Source organism: Acipenser ruthenus, chromosome 7 (genome assembly GCF_902713425.1).
Source record: "Acipenser ruthenus chromosome 7, fAciRut3.2 maternal haplotype, whole genome shotgun sequence".
NCBI lineage: Eukaryota > Metazoa > Chordata > Actinopteri > Acipenseriformes > Acipenseridae > Acipenser > Acipenser ruthenus.
The window spans coordinates 16352709-16379432 of NC_081195.1; the positions used below are offsets into that span (position 1 = coordinate 16352709).

A 26724-nucleotide genomic window follows, 5' to 3' on the forward strand; every position below is an offset into this window, starting at 1 on the left:
CAGTACTTGCTAATTAAAAGACATAGATTTTCTACGTTTGTTTTCTGTTTTTGTCTCTCACGTTGGAGTGACAAATCAGCAGTGTGTTGTTCGTGACGAGCCGCTGACGTTGCTTGAACCAAACCAGTGAAAGAGAACCCGAAAAAAGCGCATAGTGTGGACTCTGTATTCAAGGTGAAGGCTAACCGTGCAGTGCAGCACACTGACATCGACCGGGGAGGAAAGCGACAAACCTATTCCGCGAGTTAAGAGAAAATGGAGGTTCCACGTCTGGGACACAGCATAAGCAGCCCGACGAGCCCTTGTGAGACAATGGTCAAGAATCTCAGCTTGGAGGCGATTCAGCTTTGTGAAAGAGAAGGTAAGGTTGACCGCAGTGTAGAGCAGGGCTCGACATTACGGCTGTACATTTGAATTCCGGGCATATTCATCTTTAGTTTAATGCACAGACAATGGTTGGGTGTCAAGAATAAAAATACGACGTGTCTACTCTTTGTCCCTTGATGCAATTGTTTAAAAGAATATAAAGTGTAGCAGTTAAAAAATAAAAAAAAAAATACATCATGTATGGGTGATCGATTCATTACAGGACAGTTCCATAATGTGCGGTTGATAGGACTGTGGGTCCGTTTTGTTAGTATTATATCGGGGTAATCTCTGTGTTTTGTTTGTTTGTTTGTTTGTTTTGTTTTTGTGTTTTTTTTCGTTTTTTTTTCTCAGTATATTACGTTGATCTCTGTTTTTACTTGGATGGTTTTGGTAATTTCTGTGCAAAGTGTGCATTGTATATGACATTGCAATACTAAATGACAGTAACTTGCTGTTGCCTGTTTAATAGGTGGAGCAAAATGTATTGCCATTCTTTTATATTAACTATATTTGAAAAACAAAATTAGCCACTCATTTTGTATACACGAAGGCTTTGTGTTTCAGCACCATGGACACAGACCCAGACATCATTATGGGCATTCCTTTTTTCTTTTTTTTTTAACGCTCAACATCTATTCTGTGATGAAACTGGTTTTATGAATGCAGGACACATTTTATAATTTGATAGTTCTTGTGTATGCAAGTGAGGTTACAGAGTTCTGAAAAGGAATGTTCGAGAATGTCTGACAATGATTATAATTTAATTGTGGGCCATTCTGCTGGAGCGGTAGCGATAAATAAGCATATCATTAAACAGTTGTGTCGTGGCATAATTGCTGATTCAGCGGTGAGACTACTGTGTTGACGTGTAAAGTGTGATACAAAGAGAACTTTTAAAATAAAAAAGGAATTCTGCGGGTTTTTATTTATTTTATTTTTTTTTACATTTACTTTGGTATGTGTAATTTATAAGTAGGAGATGCAAGGGTGGTTGCATTGTTTAACGGCTCTCCACTTACAAAAAAAAAAAGAAAAAGAAAAAAAATTCGACGATGGTCTCGTTTATTTTTTCAATACGGTTTTTTTTTTAGTACTCGATACCACACCTGAATTTTCAAATATAAATAGGTATCTTTTCGTAAAAACTTGAACGCGAATAAATATAAAGGAAAAAGCAGTAACATTGTGTATTGGTTAAATGTTATTTCAAGCGCCTCTGAGATAGGGGTATATTTTATTTCACATAAAGGCCCGCCATACTAAAGATGGCTACACCCATGAATGGAAAACGTGCATGCAGGCTCCACGCCCAACACAGTTGTCAATAATAAGGTATTTATTTTATTGCGGCAAAGCAGCAAAAAGAACAAAGCCGATTACTTAAACAGTCTCCTTCTCTTTCATTGTCGTTTATCGTTTAATTTATCCAGGAAAGTACCCTTGGGACTACACATATATTTGTCTTATTTCAGAACTAACACGATGATCAATTATATTTCATAAAGTAATCAATAATAAGATTTATAAAATACACGAATAGATCAGTGTGTAATATATTACCGTGATGCAGCAGTATTGTGGAGGGACAGATCTACAGATTGTGTGTGGTCCATGTATTGGTACTATAGTTCAGCATATGCCTTGAGCTTGGATTCCTATAGGTTAGTTATATATGTATGATTTCTAATTTAAAGCTGCACTTTTCTAATTTCTTTTTTTGCAAGTCACAATTGTGTGACAACTTTTTTTGCCAAACGCAGATGCCCACTGCAGTATAGTGGGGCAGTGCAACAAGTTCAAGTTTCTGTCTGGTTTAATCAAATGACATCACATGGATAGAATCAGAAAGATGGGTCAATTTATATTTTGTAACTAGTGCTTCAGCATCCCTACCCATTGTGAAATCCCAACACTTTTTCACATCTTCAAATAGAATACTTTTGCTCCTCAATACTGACATTTTTATAGTTGAAAACAATGACATACAACATGCTAAATACTTTTGCTGCCTGCTGTTTACTGTGTTAACACAATTGAGATTGTTAGGATATTTTTATTAAAGTGAACTAGTTGTTAGTAATTTCACTACCCATATCACTAAACTGTTCCAAGAATCCCTATTCATCTTAATCAATGGTCACCGAGTAAATACCAGATGGTCCCTGAAAATAATCCTAATTACAGCATCTACCCAATTCCACACTCGCAAAGCACGATGGGCAGCAGTGTGGAGTAGTGGTTAAGGCTCTGGGCTCTTGACCAGAGGGTTGTGGGTTCAATCCCAGGTGGGGGACACTGCTGCTGTACCCTTGAGCAAGGTACTTTACCTAGATTGCTCCAGTAAAAACCCAACTGTATAAATGGGTAATTGTATGTAAAAATAATGTGTAAAAAATAATGTAATTGTATGTAAAAATAATGTGATATCTTGTAATAATTGTAAGTCGCCCTTGATAAGGGCGTCTGCTAAGAAATAAATAATAAATAAATCTGCTGCACTGCGCCCAGCACAGGATCGCACCAAACTCTGAGCCTCTAACACCCAGAATGATGTCTGCATCTATTCTGAATGTGCAATGTTCTCATGTTAGAATAAATCTATCACTGCTTACATGTAACCATATATTACCATTTGCAATTACTGTGCAGTGCATGTTTTGAGTGTTGCTTTTTTATGAGCCTAATACTGTGAACATAAATATCTACATTAGCAGAGCTTCAATAATAAATAGTGTGTCGTATTGACTTGTATTATTGAAAAACTGTATTTCAAAAAACATACTGTAGGTACTCAAAATGCACAGTGCTCTAAAGTTTTGTATCGCCTGCTCGGTGCTGTGTGTTACTGTTCTATGCATTTTGGGGCAGAACTGAGCTAAAGGTCAGGTGCCATGCGTGGGTGGTGGCTCTGCAGAACTGCTTCAGTGTTCTGCATTTGCATCTGTTCCAACATTTCCATTAAAAATAAATAAATAAATAAATAACCCTGCAATACATCAGCCTCGTGTCCTCTCAATACTCCTTTGCTGGGGTCGCTAAAATGTACGAATCATTGCATCTAATGGTGGTGTTTTTGGGATACAGTTTCTAGTACCACTGGTGCTTATTTTCTGCTCTTGCTAATAGTGTGAACAATATTTGTGGGTCCGATCACATTTAAATCCTTGGAGCTTTCACTGACGGTGGTACACACCCTTTGTACTACCCGGTGCCAGCAGACATGTCCTTTCAATGTGATAATGCCCTTAGACTCCATTCTAGTCAAGCAGTTTGTCGTCAGTACAAAAAAAAAATGTTAATTTGTTAAACAAGCCACTGACCTTTAGCTGATCTGCATTTGCATACTGAATTAATAACATTTTCCATCTGTCTGAAGCATTTCATTCCATTTGTGCATCTCATTTGTTTATTTTAGTTTAGTTTCTTTTTGCAAAAAAATATTATTTTTACAGTTTTTAGAAATTATTATAATTTTTTTTGATGAAAGGGGGAACAGCTGTGCTTCAGTAATAAATTGGGTGCAAGCAGTCAGCTTTTAATAAAAACAGTTCATGGTACCAACAGCTATTCATAAGTCCTCGCTTTCTCTTCTTCATTGTAATTGGTGACTTTCTCTTCTGTAATGTTCTTGGCTGACAACCCTGGCGTGATGAATGCTGTATAGAGTATAGAGGGTTGTGTCCGGGGTAGGGACTGCCATCTGCCATGACTGCTGCAAGGAAGCACCACTAATAAATACAAGGGACGACTTAACACTAACCAACAACTTAGAAATGTAATTTGTAAAGCCCATACTAACTTTTTTTTTTTTTTTGCCACTGGGTTCTAACATTTAAAGCTTCAGTGTTTTACACATAGCTTAGATGTCACCCATAACCTCCAGCTGCTGCAGGTACAAAGAGAATGCCTGTTTAGTTCAGAGTGACATGGCTGAAGACTGTGTTAGGGGATGTAAACAAATTGGAAAGCCAACATAGTCTGAGAGGTTTAGTATATTTTGTTAAAGATTGTTATAAATTGAACTATTCCAGTCGGGTAGATAAATGAAAGTTTCAGTCTCAAAATACGTCCTAGCTTTGTTATCTTTTTATTGAGCTCTTGATTCTTTAGAGGAAAGCTGGTACTCAATAAAGCTATCATTCTGCATTCAAGTTATCTCTATTCTTGAGTAGGCTACACATCTTAAAAAATGATTTACATTAGCGTCTCAAACAAATGGTAGTAAATGATGTAATAAACTTAAGCAACTAAGGATTTAGAAAAAAGTGGTGTTATGTGTATACCTATACTTGCAGGGGTTGTGCAAACCAATAGAAACATCTGTGATACGTAGCACACACTTCTGTGTAATGAATGGACTGTTTCTGTCAACTGCATTCTGTAATATATAAATGTTGCATCTCCCTGTTGCCTGTATTTTGGCAGATTTCTTTTTTTTTTAATGAATTTACTTTGTCACACAATTTAAAAACATTTAAGTTGCACTAATTCAAAACAGAAATGTATTTTTTTTTACCTTTCTTTGTATTAAAGCATTAGACTACTTTCTTTTTATCTAGCTTGCATAACACAGTATTTAAAATCCCATCCGGCTGCAGTTGAATTCATCTGCAGCTGGCTGGAAAAACCGGTGCTGAAATGGGAATACACTATTTCAATGGGGAGCCTATTTATATCTCACACCTCCTGAAAACATTCAGATTAGTTAGTAACTCACTACATGTTCTAACAAGGCTTTATTCTGCTTTTGAAACCTTTTGGTTGTTTGCAGAAATTAGAAAAAAATGTGTTTGATCTACATCGTATAATTTGGAGTACTTTGAAGAATTATGGGGGGCTGCCATAAGTAAGGGTGTTGTCCTTGTATCAGAAAAAATAGGGTGCCTTTTAGTTCTTGTTTTTTGTAGTATAATACTACATTCAGTACCCCACAGTATGTAAAACATTGCATTTTACTGTATTTGCAACTCATAATTAGAATTTGCCTACAATTCTCCAGCATATTGCTTTTGGGATGCTAATTCTTACAGCATCATTTTACACACAGCGTGTGTTTCTCACGCCTGTCTAATCAAACAAAGCCATGCATCTCAAAGCTCTGTAACCCACTGGGTTAGTATTGTCTATGACGTGATTCTTTCCCTTTGGGTGTGTGGGGTTAAACATGTCTACTGTATTCAGATATTCTTGGAACACTGTAGTGGATTTATATCTTGTATTGTGACTTGTTGACCTTTTAAAAGAAAACCAGACTGTTAAAACCAGAATGTAACAAAACTAGAAACGAGCAACTGTTTCGTATAAGCAGGTGTGCATGTAAATGGGATGTTATGCATTTCTAGGAAAGCAACTCTCTCTTGCTCATTAACAGACATTGTGAAGATTTTGCGTTTTGGAAAGTTTTAAAACAATGGGTACAGCTTCCCTTTAGACATGCAGGTGAGAGGAGCTGTGCTGTGCATTTTAGAACAGGAACGTATATTTGGAATCTTTGGAGTTTGAATTGGAATTAGTCATTTGGAATATTACAGAAAAATGAGACAGTTTAATATGAGCAACCTAGTGCCAGTATAGAAAATAATAACAATACTAATAATACATTTGAATCCCTCTATTACAACCACCAAAATGTAGATTGACTCTGAAACAGACCGTAGACACTGTTTTCTTGGAAGCATTTTTCCAAGAAAAATCTTGTGACTCTTATAACTTGTTGGATTGATCTGAATTTGTATACACCTCACATAATGGTTGGTGTACCAAACACCCACAATTGCTTTGTTTTAACAAAGCAATCCTCCAAAACTGGTAATAGATCTACATATGAGAGAAATGCGCTGCTAATGCACATTATCATGTTTTCTGTGGTAGGCAAAAGCCCTTCGAATGGATAATCCTTCCTTAATCGAATACTGGCATGTTTTGGACAATTCCTTCATTATTGTTCACCATAACACTGACAAATACATTGGCAAAAACATAACTGACTTGGAGTGGAGGTTGTAAGGACAGAGATAGGGTTCAAAAGGTTAATAAATGTACTTCTGTTGACAAAAAAAATGTACTTCTGTCCACAAATGTATTTCATTTGATTTTCATATCTTTTTTTTTTTTTTGTTAAGAGATTTGATGCATGTTGCTGGTTTAATGGTAAATGAAAATGTGGGGGTTCTAGCTTCTCAGTCTAAGCTGATTTGATCTGTCAGTCTGTTAATAAGGCTGTGTATATAATAGGTCATCGTTATAGTTTTTGGTAAATAGTGGTGTGTGATCTGAGGATTCGATGACTCCAAACTTGAGCAGAGGCAGTGATTTGAATTAGATCAAATTAATGCCGGGGGGGTTGTTTAGTCGTTCTTCATTGGGGCCATGGTGACTAACACACTTATAAAAGGGAATTGCTTCACTGTAGTAGAAGGGTTATTGAAAGAGTATCGATAATAGAATGCCTTCTCGGACGCAAGACCCCTTTGAGGGTTTAAATATGCATGATTAGGGCAAGGGCAAGATTAGTGCTGTTTCATGTTTTGAATATTTTATTTTTAAATAGCTGAAATAATTGTATAGTATTGCATTGTATTACAGTGGATGCATTTCAGAAGTAAAAAGTCTAGAGAAGTGCTTGAATCAGAATATTGCCCAGGGATATACAGCTTACATAATAAAATGTAATAAAAATGTATTAAAATTCAATATGTAGGAGAGACAGGTACAACATTATACAAATGCATACAGAATCGCCTATCAAACATAAGAAATACAAAAGTAAATCAGCCAATGGTTCAGCACTTTACAAAGAACAAGCAGAACATGAATGACCTCAAATTCGTAGTTTTAGAATTTTTTTTAATTTTGTACAATATAGAAGACTAAAAGAAAATAAATAGATAAATAAGCTTAGTACCATAATGCCTGAAGGTTTAAATAGAAAGGAATAGTAGATTACATCAGCTACAGTGTGTGGTGAATAACATCACAGTCACATTTAATAGATTTAAATAGAAATAAATGTGTGGTTGCCATGACATCCAAAGCCTGTAAGTACCTCCACTGTTTGTTTTCAAGCACATTTCCCTTGATAAAGGTGTGCAAACATACCGAAACATTGCGAAGTTGGCTCTTTTTGAGCTTTATTTGGATGATTGCTATTGTTTTAATTTCCTGTTCCTCTCCAGTTTCTGTGAGATACAAATGTACCAGCTTTATATAATTGTTTTTAAAGTATTCTCATTTTGTTTCATTAATAAACATTTCTGTACTGTGGGTGTTGTAGAGTGATTGAAAACGAGACATTTTGTGTTTGAATTGAAAGTTATGGTCTCGGAGTCGAATGGGTCAAAGTTCAAGTATATTTTCCTATAGAGGAATTATCACTTTTTGACGTCACTACTGTGGTATTATGCCTTTTTTTCCCGAATGGCTCAGGATGCAAATATAGCCTTCATGCATGTATTTTATATACATATATATATATATGTGTGTGTGTGTGTGTGTGTGTGTGTGTGTGTGTGTGTTTAGCAGACACTTAAGAAGCATTCACATTAACACCACTGCATTTCCAGTAGCCCGTCACTTCAACAGTGATGATCACACTGCTGAAGACATCGCAGTCTGTGTGATCAATCAGTGCTATGGAACAAATGTTGCTCGGAAACAAAAGGAACGAGAGTTTAACTTCAAACTGGGAACTTTGGAACCTCTGGGAATGAACATTCTATTCTAATAATCATGACACCATCCACAGAAATCTCGAATAATTACTGCACTGTGTTACTTTTCTTTTTAAACAGCTGAAGAAGGGTTTTTGCCAGAAATGTCCTGAAAATAAATCTTTCATTGAATCTTTTAAACCTTTTGTGTACATTTTTTAAAAACCTTCTCTTTCATTCATATATATATATATATATATATATATATATATATATATATATATATATATATATATAATATTAGTCAGGGGTGGCCTTTTTGACAAAGTTAGAACAAGTAATATAAATGAATTGATTTTGTTATTGTTAAGGATTACATGCCATTGTATCATTATTTGTCTACACAATTTAAAATAGGGGTCGGTGTGTTAAAGTACTGAACCACAAAGTTCAGGAACATTCATAATTTGCAGCCCTATGATTCAATCAAATATTGCTTTGACACTCACTGAATATGTTCCCATAATAAACAACAGATTATAGAATTGTTTCTTCCAATCAATTACCAACAGAAACAATATGTTCTACATACATATTTGATGTGAACCATTTAATATTCATTGTAGCAATATCATTTTGTGTGGGTTTGTTTTAACTAATATTCAGATCTGTTAATTTAATGTGTTACATCTTTTGTCTGGCTTTGGAGAGACAGGTGAAATATGCTGACACAAGTATTATTCAACATATTATTGTTTTCCTTTTATGACTGTCTTTTTCTGGAGGAGGTTCTGTGTTATTTTGTTATTTTCTATTTTAGTTTTTCTTAGCATCTGAAAGATGCAGGTTGCTTCTCTGTTGGTTATCGCAACAGGATTCTGCAGAAAGTACAGTATAATACTAACAGACTGAAGCTTCCTGCTGAAAAGACCAGTGGTAAACTCATTCACTCATTCACGCTGTTTTTTTAATGGACAATGCGCAGAAACACAAAGACACAAAGTGTTAGGTGTTATTTTCTTTTGTTTTATGTCACATTGATATAATAGAGTTGTTGTTGTTGTTGTTGTTGTTGTTGTTGTTGTTGTTGTTGTTGTTGTTGTTTTATATATATATATATATATATATATATATATATATATATATATATATATATATATATATATATATAATTACATGGGCTTCAGTGAGTTACAGGAAAATAATTCCATCTACAGTTTCTGTGACATCATAAATTACGAGACCAACGGTAGAGTAATTTATTAACTGTCACAGAAACCTGAGATGGAATTGTTTTCCTGTAATTCACTAAAGAAGCCCATCTATTATTTTATATAATACATGGATACCCTTGTTATGCTAATATTAAAGAAGATGAGGTTCAGCAGTCCAGTTGTTTTTTTTTGTTTTTTTTTTAAACACAGTTTTTCAGTGCTGTACAGACATTCTATGTCGTTATCTGTTAGTGCTTCAGCTTTATTTGGATGATTACCTTTACCTTGTTTTAATTTCCTGTTCCTCTCCAGTTTCTCTGAGATACAAATATATTTAACGTATTCTCATTTTGTTGATCATTAATGAACATTTCTGTACTGTGGGTGTTGTCGAGTGATTGAAAACGAGACATTTTGTGTTTGATGGTCTCGAGGAGTCTAATGGGTCAAAGTTCAAGTATATTTTCCTGTAAGGAATTATCACTTTTTGACAACACTAATGTGGTATTATGCTTTTTTTATAATGGCTCAGGATGAAAATATAGCCTTCATTCATGTAATTTATATATATATTAAAGTCTGCAGATTATTATTATTATTATTATTATTATTATTATTATTATTGTTATTTTTGCTGCATCTTGTCATTAATATCAGCACTGCAACGCTATTAAATTGGCTACACCTGCAACAAAACAATTCTGAATTGACATTCATCCACACACTAGACCATATCATTGAATATTTTAATTTGTGAATTTGGTTTAACTGAGCTTAAATAATGTCTGCTGTTAAAATAATTAAAGTTTGTTTAGAACATTCAAATATGTGTCCCAGCTCTAGTTATCTAATGCTTGTCCAATGTAAATACATATTTGTTTATCTAGACACAAAAACTGTGACATCACGTCAGACTGTTCCCAATTGATATTGTTATTTAGAATCCACTGTAGCTTTCTATATTCCTTTTACAATCTAACCAAAATTAGGGTTCGTCATAAATTTAAAAACAGCAATCATTTTTTAGGAAGTAAATTTGTAGGAAGATGTCACACAGTTGTAATTTCCAATTTCTGTTTTTCTGAATCTCTTTTTTGGGTGTAACTAGCTTATTTTAAACCCTTAAAGACACTAAACCAACAGACAAATTCTTGATGTTTTGGTTGTCCCTGCTGGGATTTTATTTTTATAAAGAGCTCCGAACTCAGCTGACATATCATCGTTTAATAATGTGATGGGATTTTACATTTGGGATTACGGTAGCGGTAATTTTAGACTATTAATTAAAGCAGGAGGTCTTGATTACTGCATTCCTCAGTATTCTGCAGATGGACATGTTTTGTCCAATATTCTTGTCATTGCAGATTGTGTATTTAAAGATGTATGCATTTCTTGATCTGACTTGAGATGTGCAAGTGTACATTTCACTGTACTTCAATATGCTTTCTGACATATTCATATTGCCCACAGCACGGAGGACGAGGGATCATTCACTTAGTGGCACTATTTTGTTGGTGTTCCTATTTTTCTGAAGCCCTTTCGTTGTCCCTTCCAGCCAATGAGATAATAATTAAATTGCAACAAGCAACAGCTGTGCTAGGTTTCTTTAGTGGGTGTAGGTCAACTTAAGATAAAAATAGTGCTTCAGGCATCATAGAGTTCAGTGACGCCAATATCAGAGTAAGGATCTGATATTGTGTAGATTGGTCAACCAATATGTTATTTGAATTGCAAGGAGAAATTATGTGTATTATATAAGATGTCAGTGAAATAATAATTTAGTATTTTCCTTGCAAAACAATTGCTATTATCCACCATTACAATTACCTTAAAACCTTAAAAATATAGCAAAAAAAATGAATATTATGCAATAATGTCATAACCAAACAGTTGAATAAAAAGTTCTGTTCTCTATGCTTGAGGACAAGCTTTCTCTAAACAGGGGAAAAATGTAATGAATGACCCCTACTGGCCGAATAGGCACATTGTATGTAAAAGACATAACTACAAACCCCACTAGGGCCGATTTCCCTTTAGCAAAACTGTAGCGTGTCTGCCTTTAGTGCCAAGGATTAGCAGTTCAAATCCAGACCGCAGAGGATGTAAAATAACAATATAATAAATAAATAAAGCATTACAACAGGAAGCCCAGTGTATTAGTTTGTGTTGAAGCAGGACCATTGGGAACCTGTCAAGCACAACCAGTCACGATTCCACTGAATTGTCCAGTAAATGCTGTTTAAATTCCAGCTGTGGCCAGTTTTATTTTAGTCATGGTGGTCCAAGAAAACAGGAAATCTACCTTCTACAGTGAAAAGAAGAGTTGGACATGTAGTGCATTTCAATTATTTGTATTCATTAAGTAACAACACGTTAGATTGTTGACGTTTCAGAGAAGGATGTAATGTTTTTTAGGTACTGTAGCTCTAAATAGCCACCTCTTATAAAAAGTCGGAGCTTGGCAAATTGAAAACTAATTTGGCTTTCCAGCACGTCAATTAACTGCTTGGAACCATCCCTTCCTCCTTCTCTTTATATTCTTTCACCAATTCTCCTTGTTCAAGAACTTAGGCTTCTGTAATTACATTGAAATCTGGTTTAAAATTACTGAATGTTTTTAATAAGTGTGAAAACTGTCACATTTGGACTCTATTCACAACCAATTTGCATTGCTTGCTTTGTTTGGTGAGTATACAGATTAGTCAGCGTATTAGGAAATTTTAGATTGAAGTTGGTAGTTTTTTTTGTGTGATTTGCTTTTACAATATTGTGTCTAAACTCACTTGATGGCGTAAATGTTATGCATGTTTAATTTAATATTTAAAATACATACAGTATTACTTTCTCTGTACATTTATATTTTAAAAGTTACAATTTGTAAATTAACATTTTGATTTTAGCTTACTAATATACTGTGTGTATGTTAGCTACTGCAAAAGGTACCTAATTCTATAATGTATTTGAAATGGAAAAAAAAGTACTGTTTCTTTGTATGTAACATTATTATTTGATATACACAAGCCTCTTTGTCTGAGAAATATCTGATATACTGTAAGCTTGTTTTGGAGAAAATAGAATACAGCTGTAAAAGATATAGTCATATTGTCTGTGATCATTTCAAGTATATACGGTGTGAAGAAATGCTGTTCTTACTTTCTAGGTAATGTGTAGTATTCATGTATATGGCACAAAAAGGCATGTTTCCCCATTTAGGCGTGTCCTTTGGTAGCACACTTTGCACTGTCTGATAGAATCTAATTCATTCTGGCTGAAATATAATTGTTTTTTTAATGTTCATAGTGCTTTACATGTGTAAAACAACAATCATAAATCCGGAGGTACTGTAAAACATACAAGAGCTAAAAAACTTGTTTATGAAACTCTGTGTATTAAATCTTTCTTTTAATACACATAATTTTTTAGGACACAATAAAATGTCCTAAAAAATGTGCTGTATTTCAAAGTCTTTCAAAAAATAAATACCATAAAATAGCAGAAATGACCTTGAGGGAAGAATTATTTTAAATTAAATAGAAATGTTAACAGCTGCACAAGTTTGGTTTTAAAAAGAAAAAAAGTCAGTTCATGAATGTTAATTACTTTTGCATAATCTTAGGTTTATGATTACAGGTCACCTCGATATCCTTTTTTTTCTTATAAATCTGCATGTTATCGTTATATGTATGATGGGAATTATGTTTATGTTAATATTGTAGCAAACTCGGTTAACGCAGGCAGGCGCGCATCACACAGGGCGAGGCAATCCACACACAGGCGGAGAGCGGGCGCAAACCCGGGACCTCTCGCACTACAGCGTAGCGCCGATACCGCTGTATAAAATAGCTGCATTTCTTTGACGTTCGTTGTGGATTAACGTCGATTTACTAAATCATATACTGTACTTTCTGTACATAGTTTTGAAAAGTGAGAACATAAATTAGTGTTTTTGTTGATGTGTTTAGCTAGCATGGTTGGTTCGTGTGTGCATAATTTATAAACCTATATTATTTTAAGCATATTACGTAGTGTTACAATACTAAGCATGCGCACAACCGTGGCAGTTAAGTTAACTGAGTGGAATTTTGAACTGAACTGTAGGGAAACGGTTGCAAAACGAGATTGATTCGCAAAGTACAGCATCTTCACGAGGTTGGTAAAGATTGTAAATATTGTATTGCTATCTATTAAGAAACTACAGTTTTCGAATGAGAATGCGATTGAGATGACAGTTTTGAAACAATATTAATTCGGAAGAAAGTTTTGAGTAAACGGCTTTGGCTGCAGGAGACTTGAAATATATAGCGTACTTACATAGCGCTTATTGCTAAGCCAACGTAGGGATTGTAAACCGCAAATTGAACATGCTTTCCATTTTATCGTCAGTACAGAGGTTAACGAGACAAACATCTCCTCGAGTTTGTATTATTTAATTAAATGAAATGTCCTTGCCTTCTGTGGTAGAGAACATTTTATTGAATTGTGTAAAATGATATGTGTAAACGTTAATGTACTGTGTATACACATTCAGATTTTACTTGACGTTATGCAGTTATTAAATATAGACCTATACCCTAACCAGTTTCAATTTAAAATATATCTTAATAAAAAAAAATTGAAGATAAGACATAAAGCCATATCATAAATGTAGAATAAAAATGCGTTGTCAAATATGTAAAAATCGAAATAAACAAATAAGTACTGCAGTAGTTATCTTGTTAGTAAGATAGGGTTAAAAATGTATTTAACATTGCACAGAATAGTTAGGTCTGCAAGGTAAAATGCTTGCTGGTGAATAGTTCATTGTTAAGTCTTCAGGGCTTGATTGATGGATGGAGCTTGCAGGCTGCAGGATATTCATGCTTCCACAATACAGCTTGCAGCAGCGCTGCTGCTGTGGGAGGTGTCTGGAGCCTTACATAGCCTTATGAGGTGGTACCATTAGAGATGGATTTGCAGAGAAGTGAAAGCATGACCAGATTTTTAATGGAGGTCATCAAAGCAAGTCTAAAAATAAAGGATTTGGTAGTCCATCTGCAGCACCAACTTTTTTCTTTAACCTGGTGAGGTTTCAGCTAGCATGTGCATCTCCTGTAGTTTAATTTTTATTTTCTGCCTTGTGTAAACAAAGACAACCATGCGTTATCTGTAAAATGTTTATTAAAGTACAAAGAAACTCAGTTTATGTATTGTCGAATGTTCTATTTCAAAGTGTAAATGTTCAAGTGAGCCATTACATTAAGTGTTAGTTACTGTAGCCCAGACTTGTAGTCGAGTCAGAGTCAGAGTCACTATCATTCTAGGAGTCACGAGTCCTTGACTTTGAGTCCGAGTCCTAGTCCTTGAAACAAACTCAAATACATTTTCATTCAACTAGTGATATTAGTGGGGTAACAGTTTACCTAACAAAAGTTGTCTGATATCCCTCAAGAAAAAGGTACAAATAATAAAAAATAAAAATACAAAAAAATATTTGTGATTTATTTTTTCTAGCCAGATTATTCTATTTGCATGCCTTTTTCAACTTGTCTGTCACTATCTTCTTTCTTTTGGAATTGGAATTGGTATACTGTTTGAATGTACCTGAAGTTTATAGATAAGCTTTAAGTTCAAGTTTGTGGGCGTTGTTTTTCACTTTGATAGAAGCCGTGATCTGGACTCTAGAGCCGGTGTAGTGTACCAAAACTTGACTCATGTAATGCAGAAAGTGGTACGATGTCATATTTTGGTACATGTACAATCAATTGCGATCTGATGGGTGTTTTCCTATTGTCTTACTATAATTGGCTACAAAGACAACAGGGGTAACCAGTGATTGGATAACGTTTTGTTGGTGGGTTTTTATTGTGCACAGGTTTCCTAGTAACTGTAATATTATTTGTGTAATAGAAAATAAAAAAAGGACTCGTTAATATCTCCGAGTCACAGAGCCCAAATGTTTGAGGTTGAGTCCGAGTCACGAAAAATGCGACTCGAGTCTGAGACCCGGACTCGAGTCCTACAAGTCTGCTGTAGCCTTTCCAATGCTGCAGGATTCAAGGGTGAATTCCCCAGGCTGGCACATAGTTCAGATAAATAAACAGTTCTATTATGCTGGCTGGATGTTATAGATTAATCTGAAACCTAGTACACTGGACCTTTTTAGAGATTTTGGCTGTCACTGCAGTTTTGATTTGTGCTGGTAAGAACTGCTGTTTTAATATTGTACCAAAGATCATTTTCTCAATCTTTTTTGGTTCATTTTGTTAGCAGTGTTCTGCAGAGTGTTAAGGATTTCAAATTTTCTTTTATTTATTTATTATTGTTTTTTATTTTTTTTAAATTTTGGAATCGGCAAATCTTTTTTTCTCATTTTCTCCCCAATTTGGAAAGCCCAATTATTTTTTTTTAATTTCAACCCAGCTCATCGCATGATGTTGCTATATACTGTAGTCGACTCCTTTTGAATACATGATATTGGGCTTTATTCTCAAAGCTTTATGCTGCCTCTTTGAGGTGTCCCATCAACTTACTGTACATAGAAAACAAAATTATAATGGCTTTGGGATTTGTGTTTGGTATCAACAGAGAAGCACTTAAAGCCACTCAGCAGTAATGAGATGATTCAGATTTGTCTTCTCCACGTGCCTTCACACAGTCACAGTGACCTTTTAACTTTTCCCAGCAGCAGTAGTTGACAGGGCTGATGTCACAGCATTGGATGTACTTGGTTGTGATAATATAAATTTTTTACAGATGGATATAATTTCAGACTGAAGATATCCCTCAGTTTTTTTAGGCAGATATTCTAGAAGTCATCATTCACACAATTTGACATAATGTTATTGCAGTATAATGTAAGGCATACAGTAGCCTGCATGCTCCTTTGGGCAGGGATTGGGTAGTATTTTGGACCCACAATTGCTCTTTAGAAGATCTTAATATTATGCATTTTTTGGGAAGATGTTTAGCATTCTGGATTTTATTTTTTAAATAGGATCCTTGTTGAGTTCTCTGAATGTGCTCTTCTGTGTTGCTTAGGGTTTCATACTACAGATGTCCTTGTGTTACATTGTATTGTAAGGATTTTGCCTTTGCATTGGGATTTTTTAAAGATGACATAATTGTTTTGTATTGTGAAGAGAATGTTAAGCTACACAGTATATTTGTATTTCATTTGCTTGTAAGAAAAGGGACTTACAATTAAATAGGGCCCACTCCTGGGTATGTTACTGAAACAGAAAGGAATGGACGCTAATCAACCAATGGGCGTAGACTCAAACACTAAAAGCATCTTTCTTGAAGATCTTAAAATGTTTTAAAACTCAATTTATTTGTGTCATTAGCTCTTAACATTCTGTGTCCTTTCATTTTGCAGTTAAAAGCAATTGATAATGGTTTCTAAGAATGCAATTCTCTGAATTGCTAAATGGAAATGTAAACACATCTTGTTTAAGAAAGAACAAGTAACGAGGTGTATAGTGTATAGTAAATGAACATTGCAGTGGGTAATCTGTTTGAAAAACATGCATTTTTCTTTCAAAACTGATTTTAACAATACTGACTGTTTACAGCTTTGGCTGATGAGATAAGCACAGCTGTGCATGTGAACTTCCACTGGGGTTGTCAAACAAAAGCAAAGCATGTGTTAGAATTTGAAAGTATGCAGCCCGAGAACAATGCTACAGTACTGTATACTGTTATGCGAGGGCGGTGCGGGTTATAAATACAGAGGCAGCCAGGAACACTTCTCTTCTGCATGGACCACTGCTTGGGTCTCACTATGCGTCAAATAAGGTTGGCTTGTTAGCTTGTTACTGTAAATCCTTTTTTTTAATCCTCAGGCTTTGGTGTACCATCTCACAGTCAATGATGTGTTGCTTGTTTAAGACAAAGGTACATTTTAAATAAATTGCAATGATACTGTAGCAGGTTGTTGAATGAGTTAGTAATGGGACATGCTGTCTGGAGTTTAGCAATTCCCATGTGTATATCACACATGATTTAAGGCTCCTGTCCAGCAAAAAGGTAGCGCTACCATATTGGGGAATATATTCGCACTCAAGTGTGCTGAGACAAATGGTCAATCTTATCTGTTAACTGGAATAGGAAAAGGACATGCAGTGTCGCATGAGCTTTGTTTTCTAACTTTGTCTACATATTTAAAAATGACCGTGTGACATTTTCTTAGAATTGATTGCCTTTTTATCCTAGTAGTATTTCTGTTTTTTTAGCTACTGCAGCTTTGAAATATCCACTTTACAGTTAATGTTTTGACAGTGTATATTTGAGTCTGTTCTTTTTATATGCTGTATGTTTGTTGGGGCAGGAAATGCAGCTGTATAATGGGTGATGATGGTATGATTTATACATGTTAAGGTTATTTCCTTTTATTGCTTTTTGAATGATCTTGTATTAACATTTTTGTAACATTTTATAAACCAAAGCTTTAAAAGTATCCAGTACAGTATAAAATACCAGGCTCTTTTCTTTTGAACAACACATTTTGTTGCTTGTGCACTAGGATTTCGCAGTGTTCATCGGCTGTTTGAGGAGGCCACATTTCTTCAGTATCCTGTAATTAATGAATGCATGTGGTATGTATTGCTCATGTACTGTAAAACATTCTGTTTTTATGGAACACTAATGTAGAAAAATAATATTAGAATTTGAACTGCCAGTCAGTCTTAGAAAACCTTAATGAGATATTTTATCCCATGGATTAAGTTTACTGGGGTTCCAGAGATTAACGTGACCTGTGGGTGTTTGTTTATTTACAAAGCAAATCTAGATTCAGCCCTGTTACTGTCTTTCAGCTCAGGGATTTTGATTAAAAATGATAGGCTTCCATGTTGTCATGTGCTACTATTGTGAATATTGGCGGACCTGCAGAGTGAAATATTGAAAGTCATTGCCACTATGCAATTTAAAATAACAAACCCGTGTGGGCAAACCTAAAGGTGACAATCTGTGATTTGTTCCTCCTTTTTTAATTGTTGATTTATAATACAGTATAACATTTTCAAATTGACAGAGGATTGTAGCCTATGCCTAATGTCTACTACAAGAATTTCTAAGTTTAGATGTTTATGTTATGGTTAGTCAACTAAACGCATGTTTGTCTTATGTACTGTAATGCCTCCTTTAGTGCTATGACATGTCAATTACTTTATTTAGTTTAGTTTCTTATTGATATACTGTACTCCATATTAAGTTATGGATGATGAAAACTCAATATGTATTCGGTGTGTTCTGTATTGCTGTTGCGTCTAAACACCAGTGAGCCATAAAGCTTTTCCTCAGGCTGTGGCATTAGTGCTGGCATTAATATGTATTCGTGCTGGCATTAGAGTATGATGTAAGGCACTTCATTGTTGTTCTTGAGATACAGTACAGCATTGGCTGAGCAAATACTGGAATCTGAAAGCTTTCCACTTGGTGTATTCAGTTTTCCACTTCTGAGGTTCTTCTAACCTTACTGTAGATGCAGTCTAACTCTGCACTTTTAATAATATACGATAAAGATGAGTTATTGTTTTTTAAAAGATAAAATGATTGAAAGAATGATGTGGGCATTAAAATGAGTCTTGGCAGCTGACATTGACTGCTAGATTTATATATCTTGGAGCAATATTAAAATAAAGCTAGGCATGTGGATATCTGAGAAATCGATCTGACCTTGGACGCTGTGTAGTGCAGTAGATCCAGTGAGCTGTGCCTGAAATGAGAAAGGCAGCGAGGCTAAGCTTGCACTGGCATCAGCAAAAACAATGTCTTTCAAAGATTTGTACTGCATTGGGATTTTTTAAAGTTGCACTTCTATACTGAAAACTGTTTTTACTTTAGAAACCTAATTGGCAATGCACTGATGTCATGCATACAGTATGTGCTGTGCAGGAAAGTGATACACTATTTTGATTTCTGACCAATGTCATTGGCCCAGTGGATAGGTAACTCTGATCACTGAGATACGATGATCGAATCCGACTCTCAGATTTTTAATTTTTAATTTTTAAAAATATTACTCATGCAGTGTAGTAGTGGCGGTCTTTCTTTACAAATTGCATTTGTGTAGAGTGGAGAATCCTAAATCTTGTTATGGATGAATTGCTCAGTATATAGCCTACTTTTAGATTACAGACCAGAAACCTCACATGTTGGTTATTTCTAAAGTGCTACATTTTACACGAACAAAGCATGTCTAGAATCTATTTCCATGTGTATTGTTGATAAATGTGGTAAATTATAATTCTGACTTGCTGCTATTACATGCATGACTTGCAGTGACAGTTCTGCTTAAGGTTTGTGTGAGTCCTAACACACTCAAATGCAACTTATATACAAAGCCTAGGTGTGTAAACTTTTACTGCAGAAATAGAGGTGGTATCAACAACATATTCCATATTTCTGCGATCTGGTTTACTTATGTAAGGTAATTGTTCAAATACTTGGGAACGTCCTGTCCGCAACAGGTAGGCCTACATTACTGTGTATTTTCAACTTGAACTGTAACAAAAAAAAAAGCTTTTATGTTTTGTGCATAAGACAAACATGCTGTTTTGTAAAAATGAAGTGTTATACAGTGGAAGAAGGGCAATAAAAAAAACAGCTGTAAGTTATAATTATTATTATTATTTATTTCTTAGCAGACACCCTCATCCAGGGTGGCTTCCAATTGTTACAAGATATCACATTATTTTTACATACAATAGTTTCCTTGTTATGTGGCATTTTTAAAAGCAAGTATTTGTCCATGTTTCTGGTGTTTGCCTATTCAAGATGTGACTATACAAAGTTAGAAAATTAGTATTAGATGTTGTAGCGATTTAGATTTTAACTGTAGTACTGCTAAATGTTAACCAAAATAGTCTTTCTTTTTATTTTATATTTTTATATAAAATAATTTAAATAAATGGACAAGTACCATTTGTTAAAACTACAGAAGAATTTAATCTCTGCCACTTTCTAGACATACAGTACAGGGTGTCTCCTGTTTTAAGTTAGTATTATACACACATGCTGCCATACAAAACAGTAGACCATATGTGTTGCCTTCTGGAACAGGGTAATATTCTGACAATACTATAATAAGCCACAATACAAATCTGTAACTGAAAAGTGCTCTTAAAATGGCTGATACAATAGACCTGTGGTTTGTTGCTATGGAGACTGTTCAGTTATTATTTCCACACATTCTTTTGTTCTTTGTCTTGTAGTACAAGCTTTAGGTTTGGATTTTTGAATTTTTACAGTATCATACAGTGCCATATGTAGAAAAGCTTTCTGTTTTAAGGGGGATCTTCATAATGTGTTTCTGTATCTTTTGAGTGGTGGAATACTCTCTACTGTTTTTACATTGCCAGGCTTTACATTGTTGTAACAAAGTGTAATAATAAACGTGTAGATACTCCACCTTTTATTACTTGCTCTACTGTAGTGATTGTATTCAATAACCGTGACTTCACTGTATCTACACTGGTGATGGCGATGGGGCAGCTAGTGAGAGGACTATGCTGTTTTGGAGATTATTATTATTATTATTATTATTATTATTATTATTATTATTATTATTAGTTCATTTAGCAGACACCTTTATCTAAGGCGACTTACAGAGGGTGTGTGAACTATGCATCAGCTGCAGAGTCACTTACAATTACGTCTCACCTGAAAGACGGAGCATAAGGAGGTTAAGTGACTTGCTCAGGGTCACACAATGAGTCAGTGGCTGAGGTGGGATTTGAACCGGGGACCTTCTGCTTATAAGCCCTTTTCTTAACCACTGGACCACACAGCCTCCTTGCCCTGGTTTCTATTCTGTGCTGTAATGGAACCCCGGGGATAATAGATTCCCCTGGTGCAGTCCAGCTTGGAGAATCAAATTTCACCCATAGACAACTAGATACCTGCTGTAGAAGCAATAGAGCTTATCGCATACAATATATATTCAAAATATAATTGATGTAAAACCCAGTTTTTGTTGTGTAAGTGATATCATTATGGTTGGCTGAAGTTAGATCCTCCCATACAGTCGGTGCAGTGTTATAGGTATTGTGCCTGTGGCCTGATTTGAATGCTTTGGTATTCTTTGTTCTTTTTGAAGTCTAATGCATGTGGTGTTGTAAAACATAAAACAATTACTATAGATAGTTTTTTGTTGCTTTGTAAATTCTCCGTTGATTTTGTTTATATTAGTAAAATTATTCTATAGCTTTAATTTGATTTAGAATAATAATAAAATGCATTAAATTCAGTTTCAGCCACAGTGCAGTAGATGTTGCCACATTTGTAGAATGCACATCATCTGTTTGCAAATGTAAGCACAATAAATCAAATAGCAGTGTATCATTCATCCTGCTTTGTGGATACAGTAGCATTTTTAGGATTGACAAATTGCTGCAGAGTTCAATAAATCTTTTATACATTGTAGCAAGCTTAAAGAAAAAAAGTGCTCCATCAAACCAGTGAGATCTATGGCATGCTGAAAGTGAAAGGCTAATGGTATATTTGTCATTATAATAACAAAAAACTTTTGTTTTGTACAGGGAATAAATCTCAAGATAGCGGGATTGCAGAGATGGAGGAGCTTCCAGTTCCACAAAACATCAAGATAAATAACATCACGTGCGACTCCTTTAAGATCTCCTGGGACATGGACCCAAAGTCCAAGGAGCGCATTACACACTACTTCATTGACCTTAACAAGAAAGAGAACAAGAATTCAAACAAGTTTAAACATAAGGTATCTTTCATTATGTATTGACATGTAATATAATTTACTAAACATGTGGCATTGATTATATCATAATTAATTATATGCAGATTATATTGCATGGTGAACAGTTAACTTAGTTGAACATAACTAACCATATTTTTTATAATTCTGGCCAGTATTATATTGCCATTTGTGTCATATCTGACATTCTACTAGACATGTTGTTTATTTATACCCCAAAGTCTCCCCCACTGATTTGCATCTTTAAAAGCCATCCCAGGGTTCAAGTAAATGGTTGCCCACAACATATACATCTATTTGCATCAACTTCTAGTCATTGTACACCCTCTTTAAAAGCATATTCAAACTTTCTTTTTTTTTTTTAATTAATTAAAAGACTGAGCTAGACAAATTTACTATAGATATATATATATATATCTATATATATATATATATATATATATAGATATATATAGATGTGTGATGGGAGTGAAGCCCCAGAACAATGAGTTCGTTGTTACACGTTAGTTGAGTGGCCACCCTTTGGGGAATCGAAAGACGGCATGAACAAAAGGTTAGAAGCATCTCACATAACTCTGAGTAGGTTGTAGGACCACCATGAGCAGAAAGAATGGTATTGGTTCAATTTGACCAGTCTGCAAGGTGTTTCAATTGTTTTAAAAATATATCATTACTTTTGAGACCATTAAATAATCATTAATGTGTGCAGTTTTGGATATGGATGAACTTACCGTCTTGCCCTAATACATATAATGTCTTTATTTATTCAAATGGAGATGGCAGCTTTTGTATGTTACATAACACAGTATCTGGTATGCAGTTTGCATAACACTCACTGTAAGGGACAGTCCATTTACACAAAGTATGTACTGCATATAACACTTCTATACAACATGGTCTTTCAAATACAAATACTTTTTTTCATTATATATAAATAATTTCAAGCAGAACAACAAATGGGACACCCTCCTTAAATATTGTATTGATTTTAAACTGAGACGGAGATTCTGTATTTCTAGGATGTTCCTACAAAACTGGTGGCCAAAGCAGTGCCTCTACCCATGACTGTGCGGGGCCACTGGTTCCTGAGCCCTCGAACAGAATACACAGTCGCTGTTCAGACTGCCTCGAAGCAGAGCGATGGGGATTACGCTGTGTCTGAATGGAGTGAAATTATTGAATTCTGCACTGCTGGTGAGGTTAAAACATCTGCACTATGACTCATTTCTTTAGACAGTTTCAATAGAAAACAATGCAAAATATATATTTTTCTTTTTTCATGAGGAGTGAATTATATTAATTGCTATTAAAAACAACACCATTTCATCTGAACCAGTCATCAACTATAAAGCAATGCTATGGTTCAAACAGATAAGTCTTCTGAATATGGCAAACAGGTAACAAGCAAGCTGAGAACTATAACTCTCAATACTCTCACTGCTGTGATGGATATATTTTTAACTGCCTGCTAAGTAATCCCTGTAGGTTTCACTGTGACAAAACAGTGCTCCAAACAGCAGATTTGCCAAATTAATTTTACCTTTTAACTTTGTTTTATGAATAAAAATGATAAACCTCTTTTTTTAAGCCAACAGTGAAAGTATACCAATAGGTTTCTAATAGAGTTTACTTCATGGTGATATTTTGCTATGCACCTCACAATGTCAATATTCTATTTAATCCTTCTTTATTTCATAATCCTTCAGCTACAAATACTGTATTTTTTCTAAAAGCTTTAATAAAATGTTGTTTTTCAGATTACTCTCCAGTGCATCTGACACAGTTGTTAGAGAAAGCTGAAGTGATTGCAGGGCGAATGCTGAAGTTTTCACTGTTTTATCGAAACCAGCATAAAGAATATTTTGATAAAGCCAGGTAAGTACCGGTATTTATATTGGAGTGACAGTCAAATAGTGTGTGGTTTAAAAACTTTGACATGTTATGTATTAGGGCTTTCTCAGTATTATTTGAGTCTTTTCTTACAAAGTAAGTACTGCATTCAGGTTTGTGTGTGTGTGTGTGAATGAACTTATACAACTTTACTTAATTGGGCAAAATAGAATATCTGGCTCTTAGAAAGCAATTCAAAATATGAATGACATCACTCCACTAATATTGCCTTAGAAAATATACAGAAAGGTTTTGCACTGATCAGATGAAATGGATTATAAAAATGTAAAGACAGATCAAGTGCATGATTCAATGACAAATCCTTTTGAAACATATCTGCAGATGTATCTTCATTGTCACAAAACAAAATGAAAAAAAGTCCTGCAAAACCTGCTGTGGCATATCATCTGTGAGACTACCGTTCTCTGGAAGTAAAATGTTTCAATACAAAGTCGTTTTAAAGCTGCTCCAACCCCTATATCCCTATGTACTGTATTATTTACATCAATATCCTCACTGGTCAGTATAATTTAGGAAAAGTGAAAAGACAGCAAAATGAAAAATTTCAAAACAGAATTAAAGTATTCTTTAGATACCAAGACATCAGTTGGCAAGATGTACTTTTCAAGGCACGCACAATGCTGAATAAGTAATGGCTGATTAAAAATTCAGTTAATATTTATAGAATACGTATAATGGTTTAAAGCAATTGTCTCATGGCACCATTCTTATGTTTTACAGTCTACATAAGCAATGACCAGTGATTGTAAGAGACACAGATAAAATGAAGTGATCAACCAATTATACATGTATTGGCGCTGTGTTGTACCTTCTTTAGATGATGGACAATAGCAACATCTAGTGGCAGGAACATGTATTTGCTGTTCGGTACACAATAATTAGGGCTTCTGATTTTCAGTTTTATCCGGTAAACTTTAACACCCCTGATAAAAAAAAAAAAAATCTGTGTATAGCCAATAGACAACAGAAAAACATTGGAAATGGTTCCTCAATTCACGTTGACTTCACCCCCTTTCCCATTTAAAAAAAAAACTACCTTTCCCAGTTCTTCCTGACTTTTATCTATCATTGATTCGTTCAGAATACTTTAAACCCATCCTAACTACTGAATGGCAGCAAATTCCAACATTTCTATTGGAGACGTCGCTGGAGATTTAAAACAAGATTGCAATAAGAAACTGAGGCTTGTTTGCGGGATTTAAAGCTATATTACAGTTAGATAGTGAGAATTTAAAACAGAATTGTGGCAAAATGTAAAAAAATGCCTAGACACACCAAAACCCCAGAAGAATGTGCCCATGGCCATAAGGATTTCATTGTGGAAGACCGCAAAGGAAAGAAGGTACAACTTAAGTGTGCAAGTACTGTCGAGATACTATACATATTGGTGGCAGAAAAAGAACGCCCAAGCATTTTGGAAAGTAACCAACAATAATTTCATATAGTATATAAAAAGCGAAAGCAAAAAAGATTTTGGGGTATCTACAGTACATAAAACTCAAATAGTCAAAATTAACACTGAAAAAGGCGCCCTAACAATAATATATGACCCAGAGCTTTTATTTGGTTAAAAACAAGAATTTGATATACCTTTTATTGATGTTAATATAATGAATCAAAATAATGAATAAAAACTTAAAAAGTATGCAGTACTTTGTTTAAATTAATTGTACAGGAATACTGAAATGTATTTGTGTTTCAGAGTGCAACAGGGGAATAAAATGATGCCCTCAGTAAAGGATAACAGTGGGAGCCACGGCTCTCCAATCAGTGGCAAACTGGAAGGCATCTTCTTCAGCTGCAACACCGAGTTTAACACCGGGAAGGCACCGCAAGACTCGCCATATGGAAGATACCGATTTGAGGTCCAGGCTGAAGTACTTTTTAACCAAAAGACTAACCTTTACTTCGGTGACTTGTACTGTATGTACACAGCCTACCACTATGTCATCCTTGTCCTCGCCCCCTCTGGTTCGCCAGGTGATGAGTTTTGCAAACAGCGCCTCCCTCAGTTAAATATTGCAGACAACAAGTTTCTGACCTGCACCGAGGAGGATGGTAGGCTGGTATTTCACCACGCCCAGGATGTCATTTTGGAGGTGATCTACACTGATCCCCTCGATCTTTCCCTTGGAACAGTCGCTGAGATTAGTGGTCACCAGCTAAGGAGCTTGTCCACAGTGAATGCAAAGAAAGACCCGAGCTGCAAGATCTGCAACATTAGTGTTGGACGTTAATCTGTACATACTGTTCATGTGGAAAAAACAAAAACCCACTCAGATTGTCTGACCGCTTAAATGTTTCATTTCCCAGACTCGCATATGCAGCTTTACCAAACAGCAGGGTTTGTTTTTTTTCATAAAAGGGTTTATTTTTCTCTCCTGAAATAGATTTGTTCGTGTTCCTTGTTCTTTTCTGAGGTATTCGTGAAGTCACTGCCGAGTCAAACAATAACAGTGCTTTTTCTTCCCCCTGGCTGTGATGCTTAACAGACAATTTCTACTGTTTTAGAGCGGCAATGTATTGATTTGCCTAAAGTAACACACACTGATTTGAAACTGCTGTAGAAAAGCAACGGTAACAGCTTCTAAATGGCATTCTAAATGCATATTCATTTTATCTTGTGATAAAATAAAATTACTGGATAATTTTAAAAGAGCATGATAGGTTGTACTTGCAGCATGAATTTAACATTGAAAAAACTAGAAATGTCAGCACTTCCAACTTGTTGTTCAACAGTGTTACATGTTATTTATTCTAGCTAACCAAATCCATATACTGTGTTTTAAACATAATAAATGTGATAGAAAAAATATTTATTTTCTTACTGTTGTATAAAACTCTTAGAAACCAGAAGTACACAATATCAAGG

General features: G+C 34.9%; 1 protein-coding gene across 6 annotated transcripts; it reads left to right on the top strand.

The window, feature by feature from the left end:
• LOC117415572 (phytanoyl-CoA hydroxylase-interacting protein-like) lies at positions 1-26667 on the top strand. Of its 6 annotated transcripts, none has more exons than XM_034026094.3 (6): positions 16946-17005; positions 17733-17805; positions 21751-21947; positions 22961-23135; positions 23699-23816; positions 25555-26667. In XM_034026094.3, the coding sequence occupies exons 2-6, from the start codon at positions 17793-17795 to the stop codon at positions 26087-26089; spliced, it is 1038 nt and encodes a 345-aa protein (XP_033881985.1). In that variant the 5' UTR covers positions 16946-17005; positions 17733-17792; the 3' UTR covers positions 26090-26667. The 6 variants fall into 6 exon arrangements, with proteins under 6 accessions (XP_033881984.1, XP_033881988.1, XP_058882430.1 ...); XM_034026095.3 differs by having other exon boundaries at positions 16986-17104; XM_034026093.3 differs by lacking the exons at positions 16946-17005; positions 17733-17805 and adding an exon at positions 1-361.
• Positions 26668-26724: the final 57 nt, after the last annotated feature.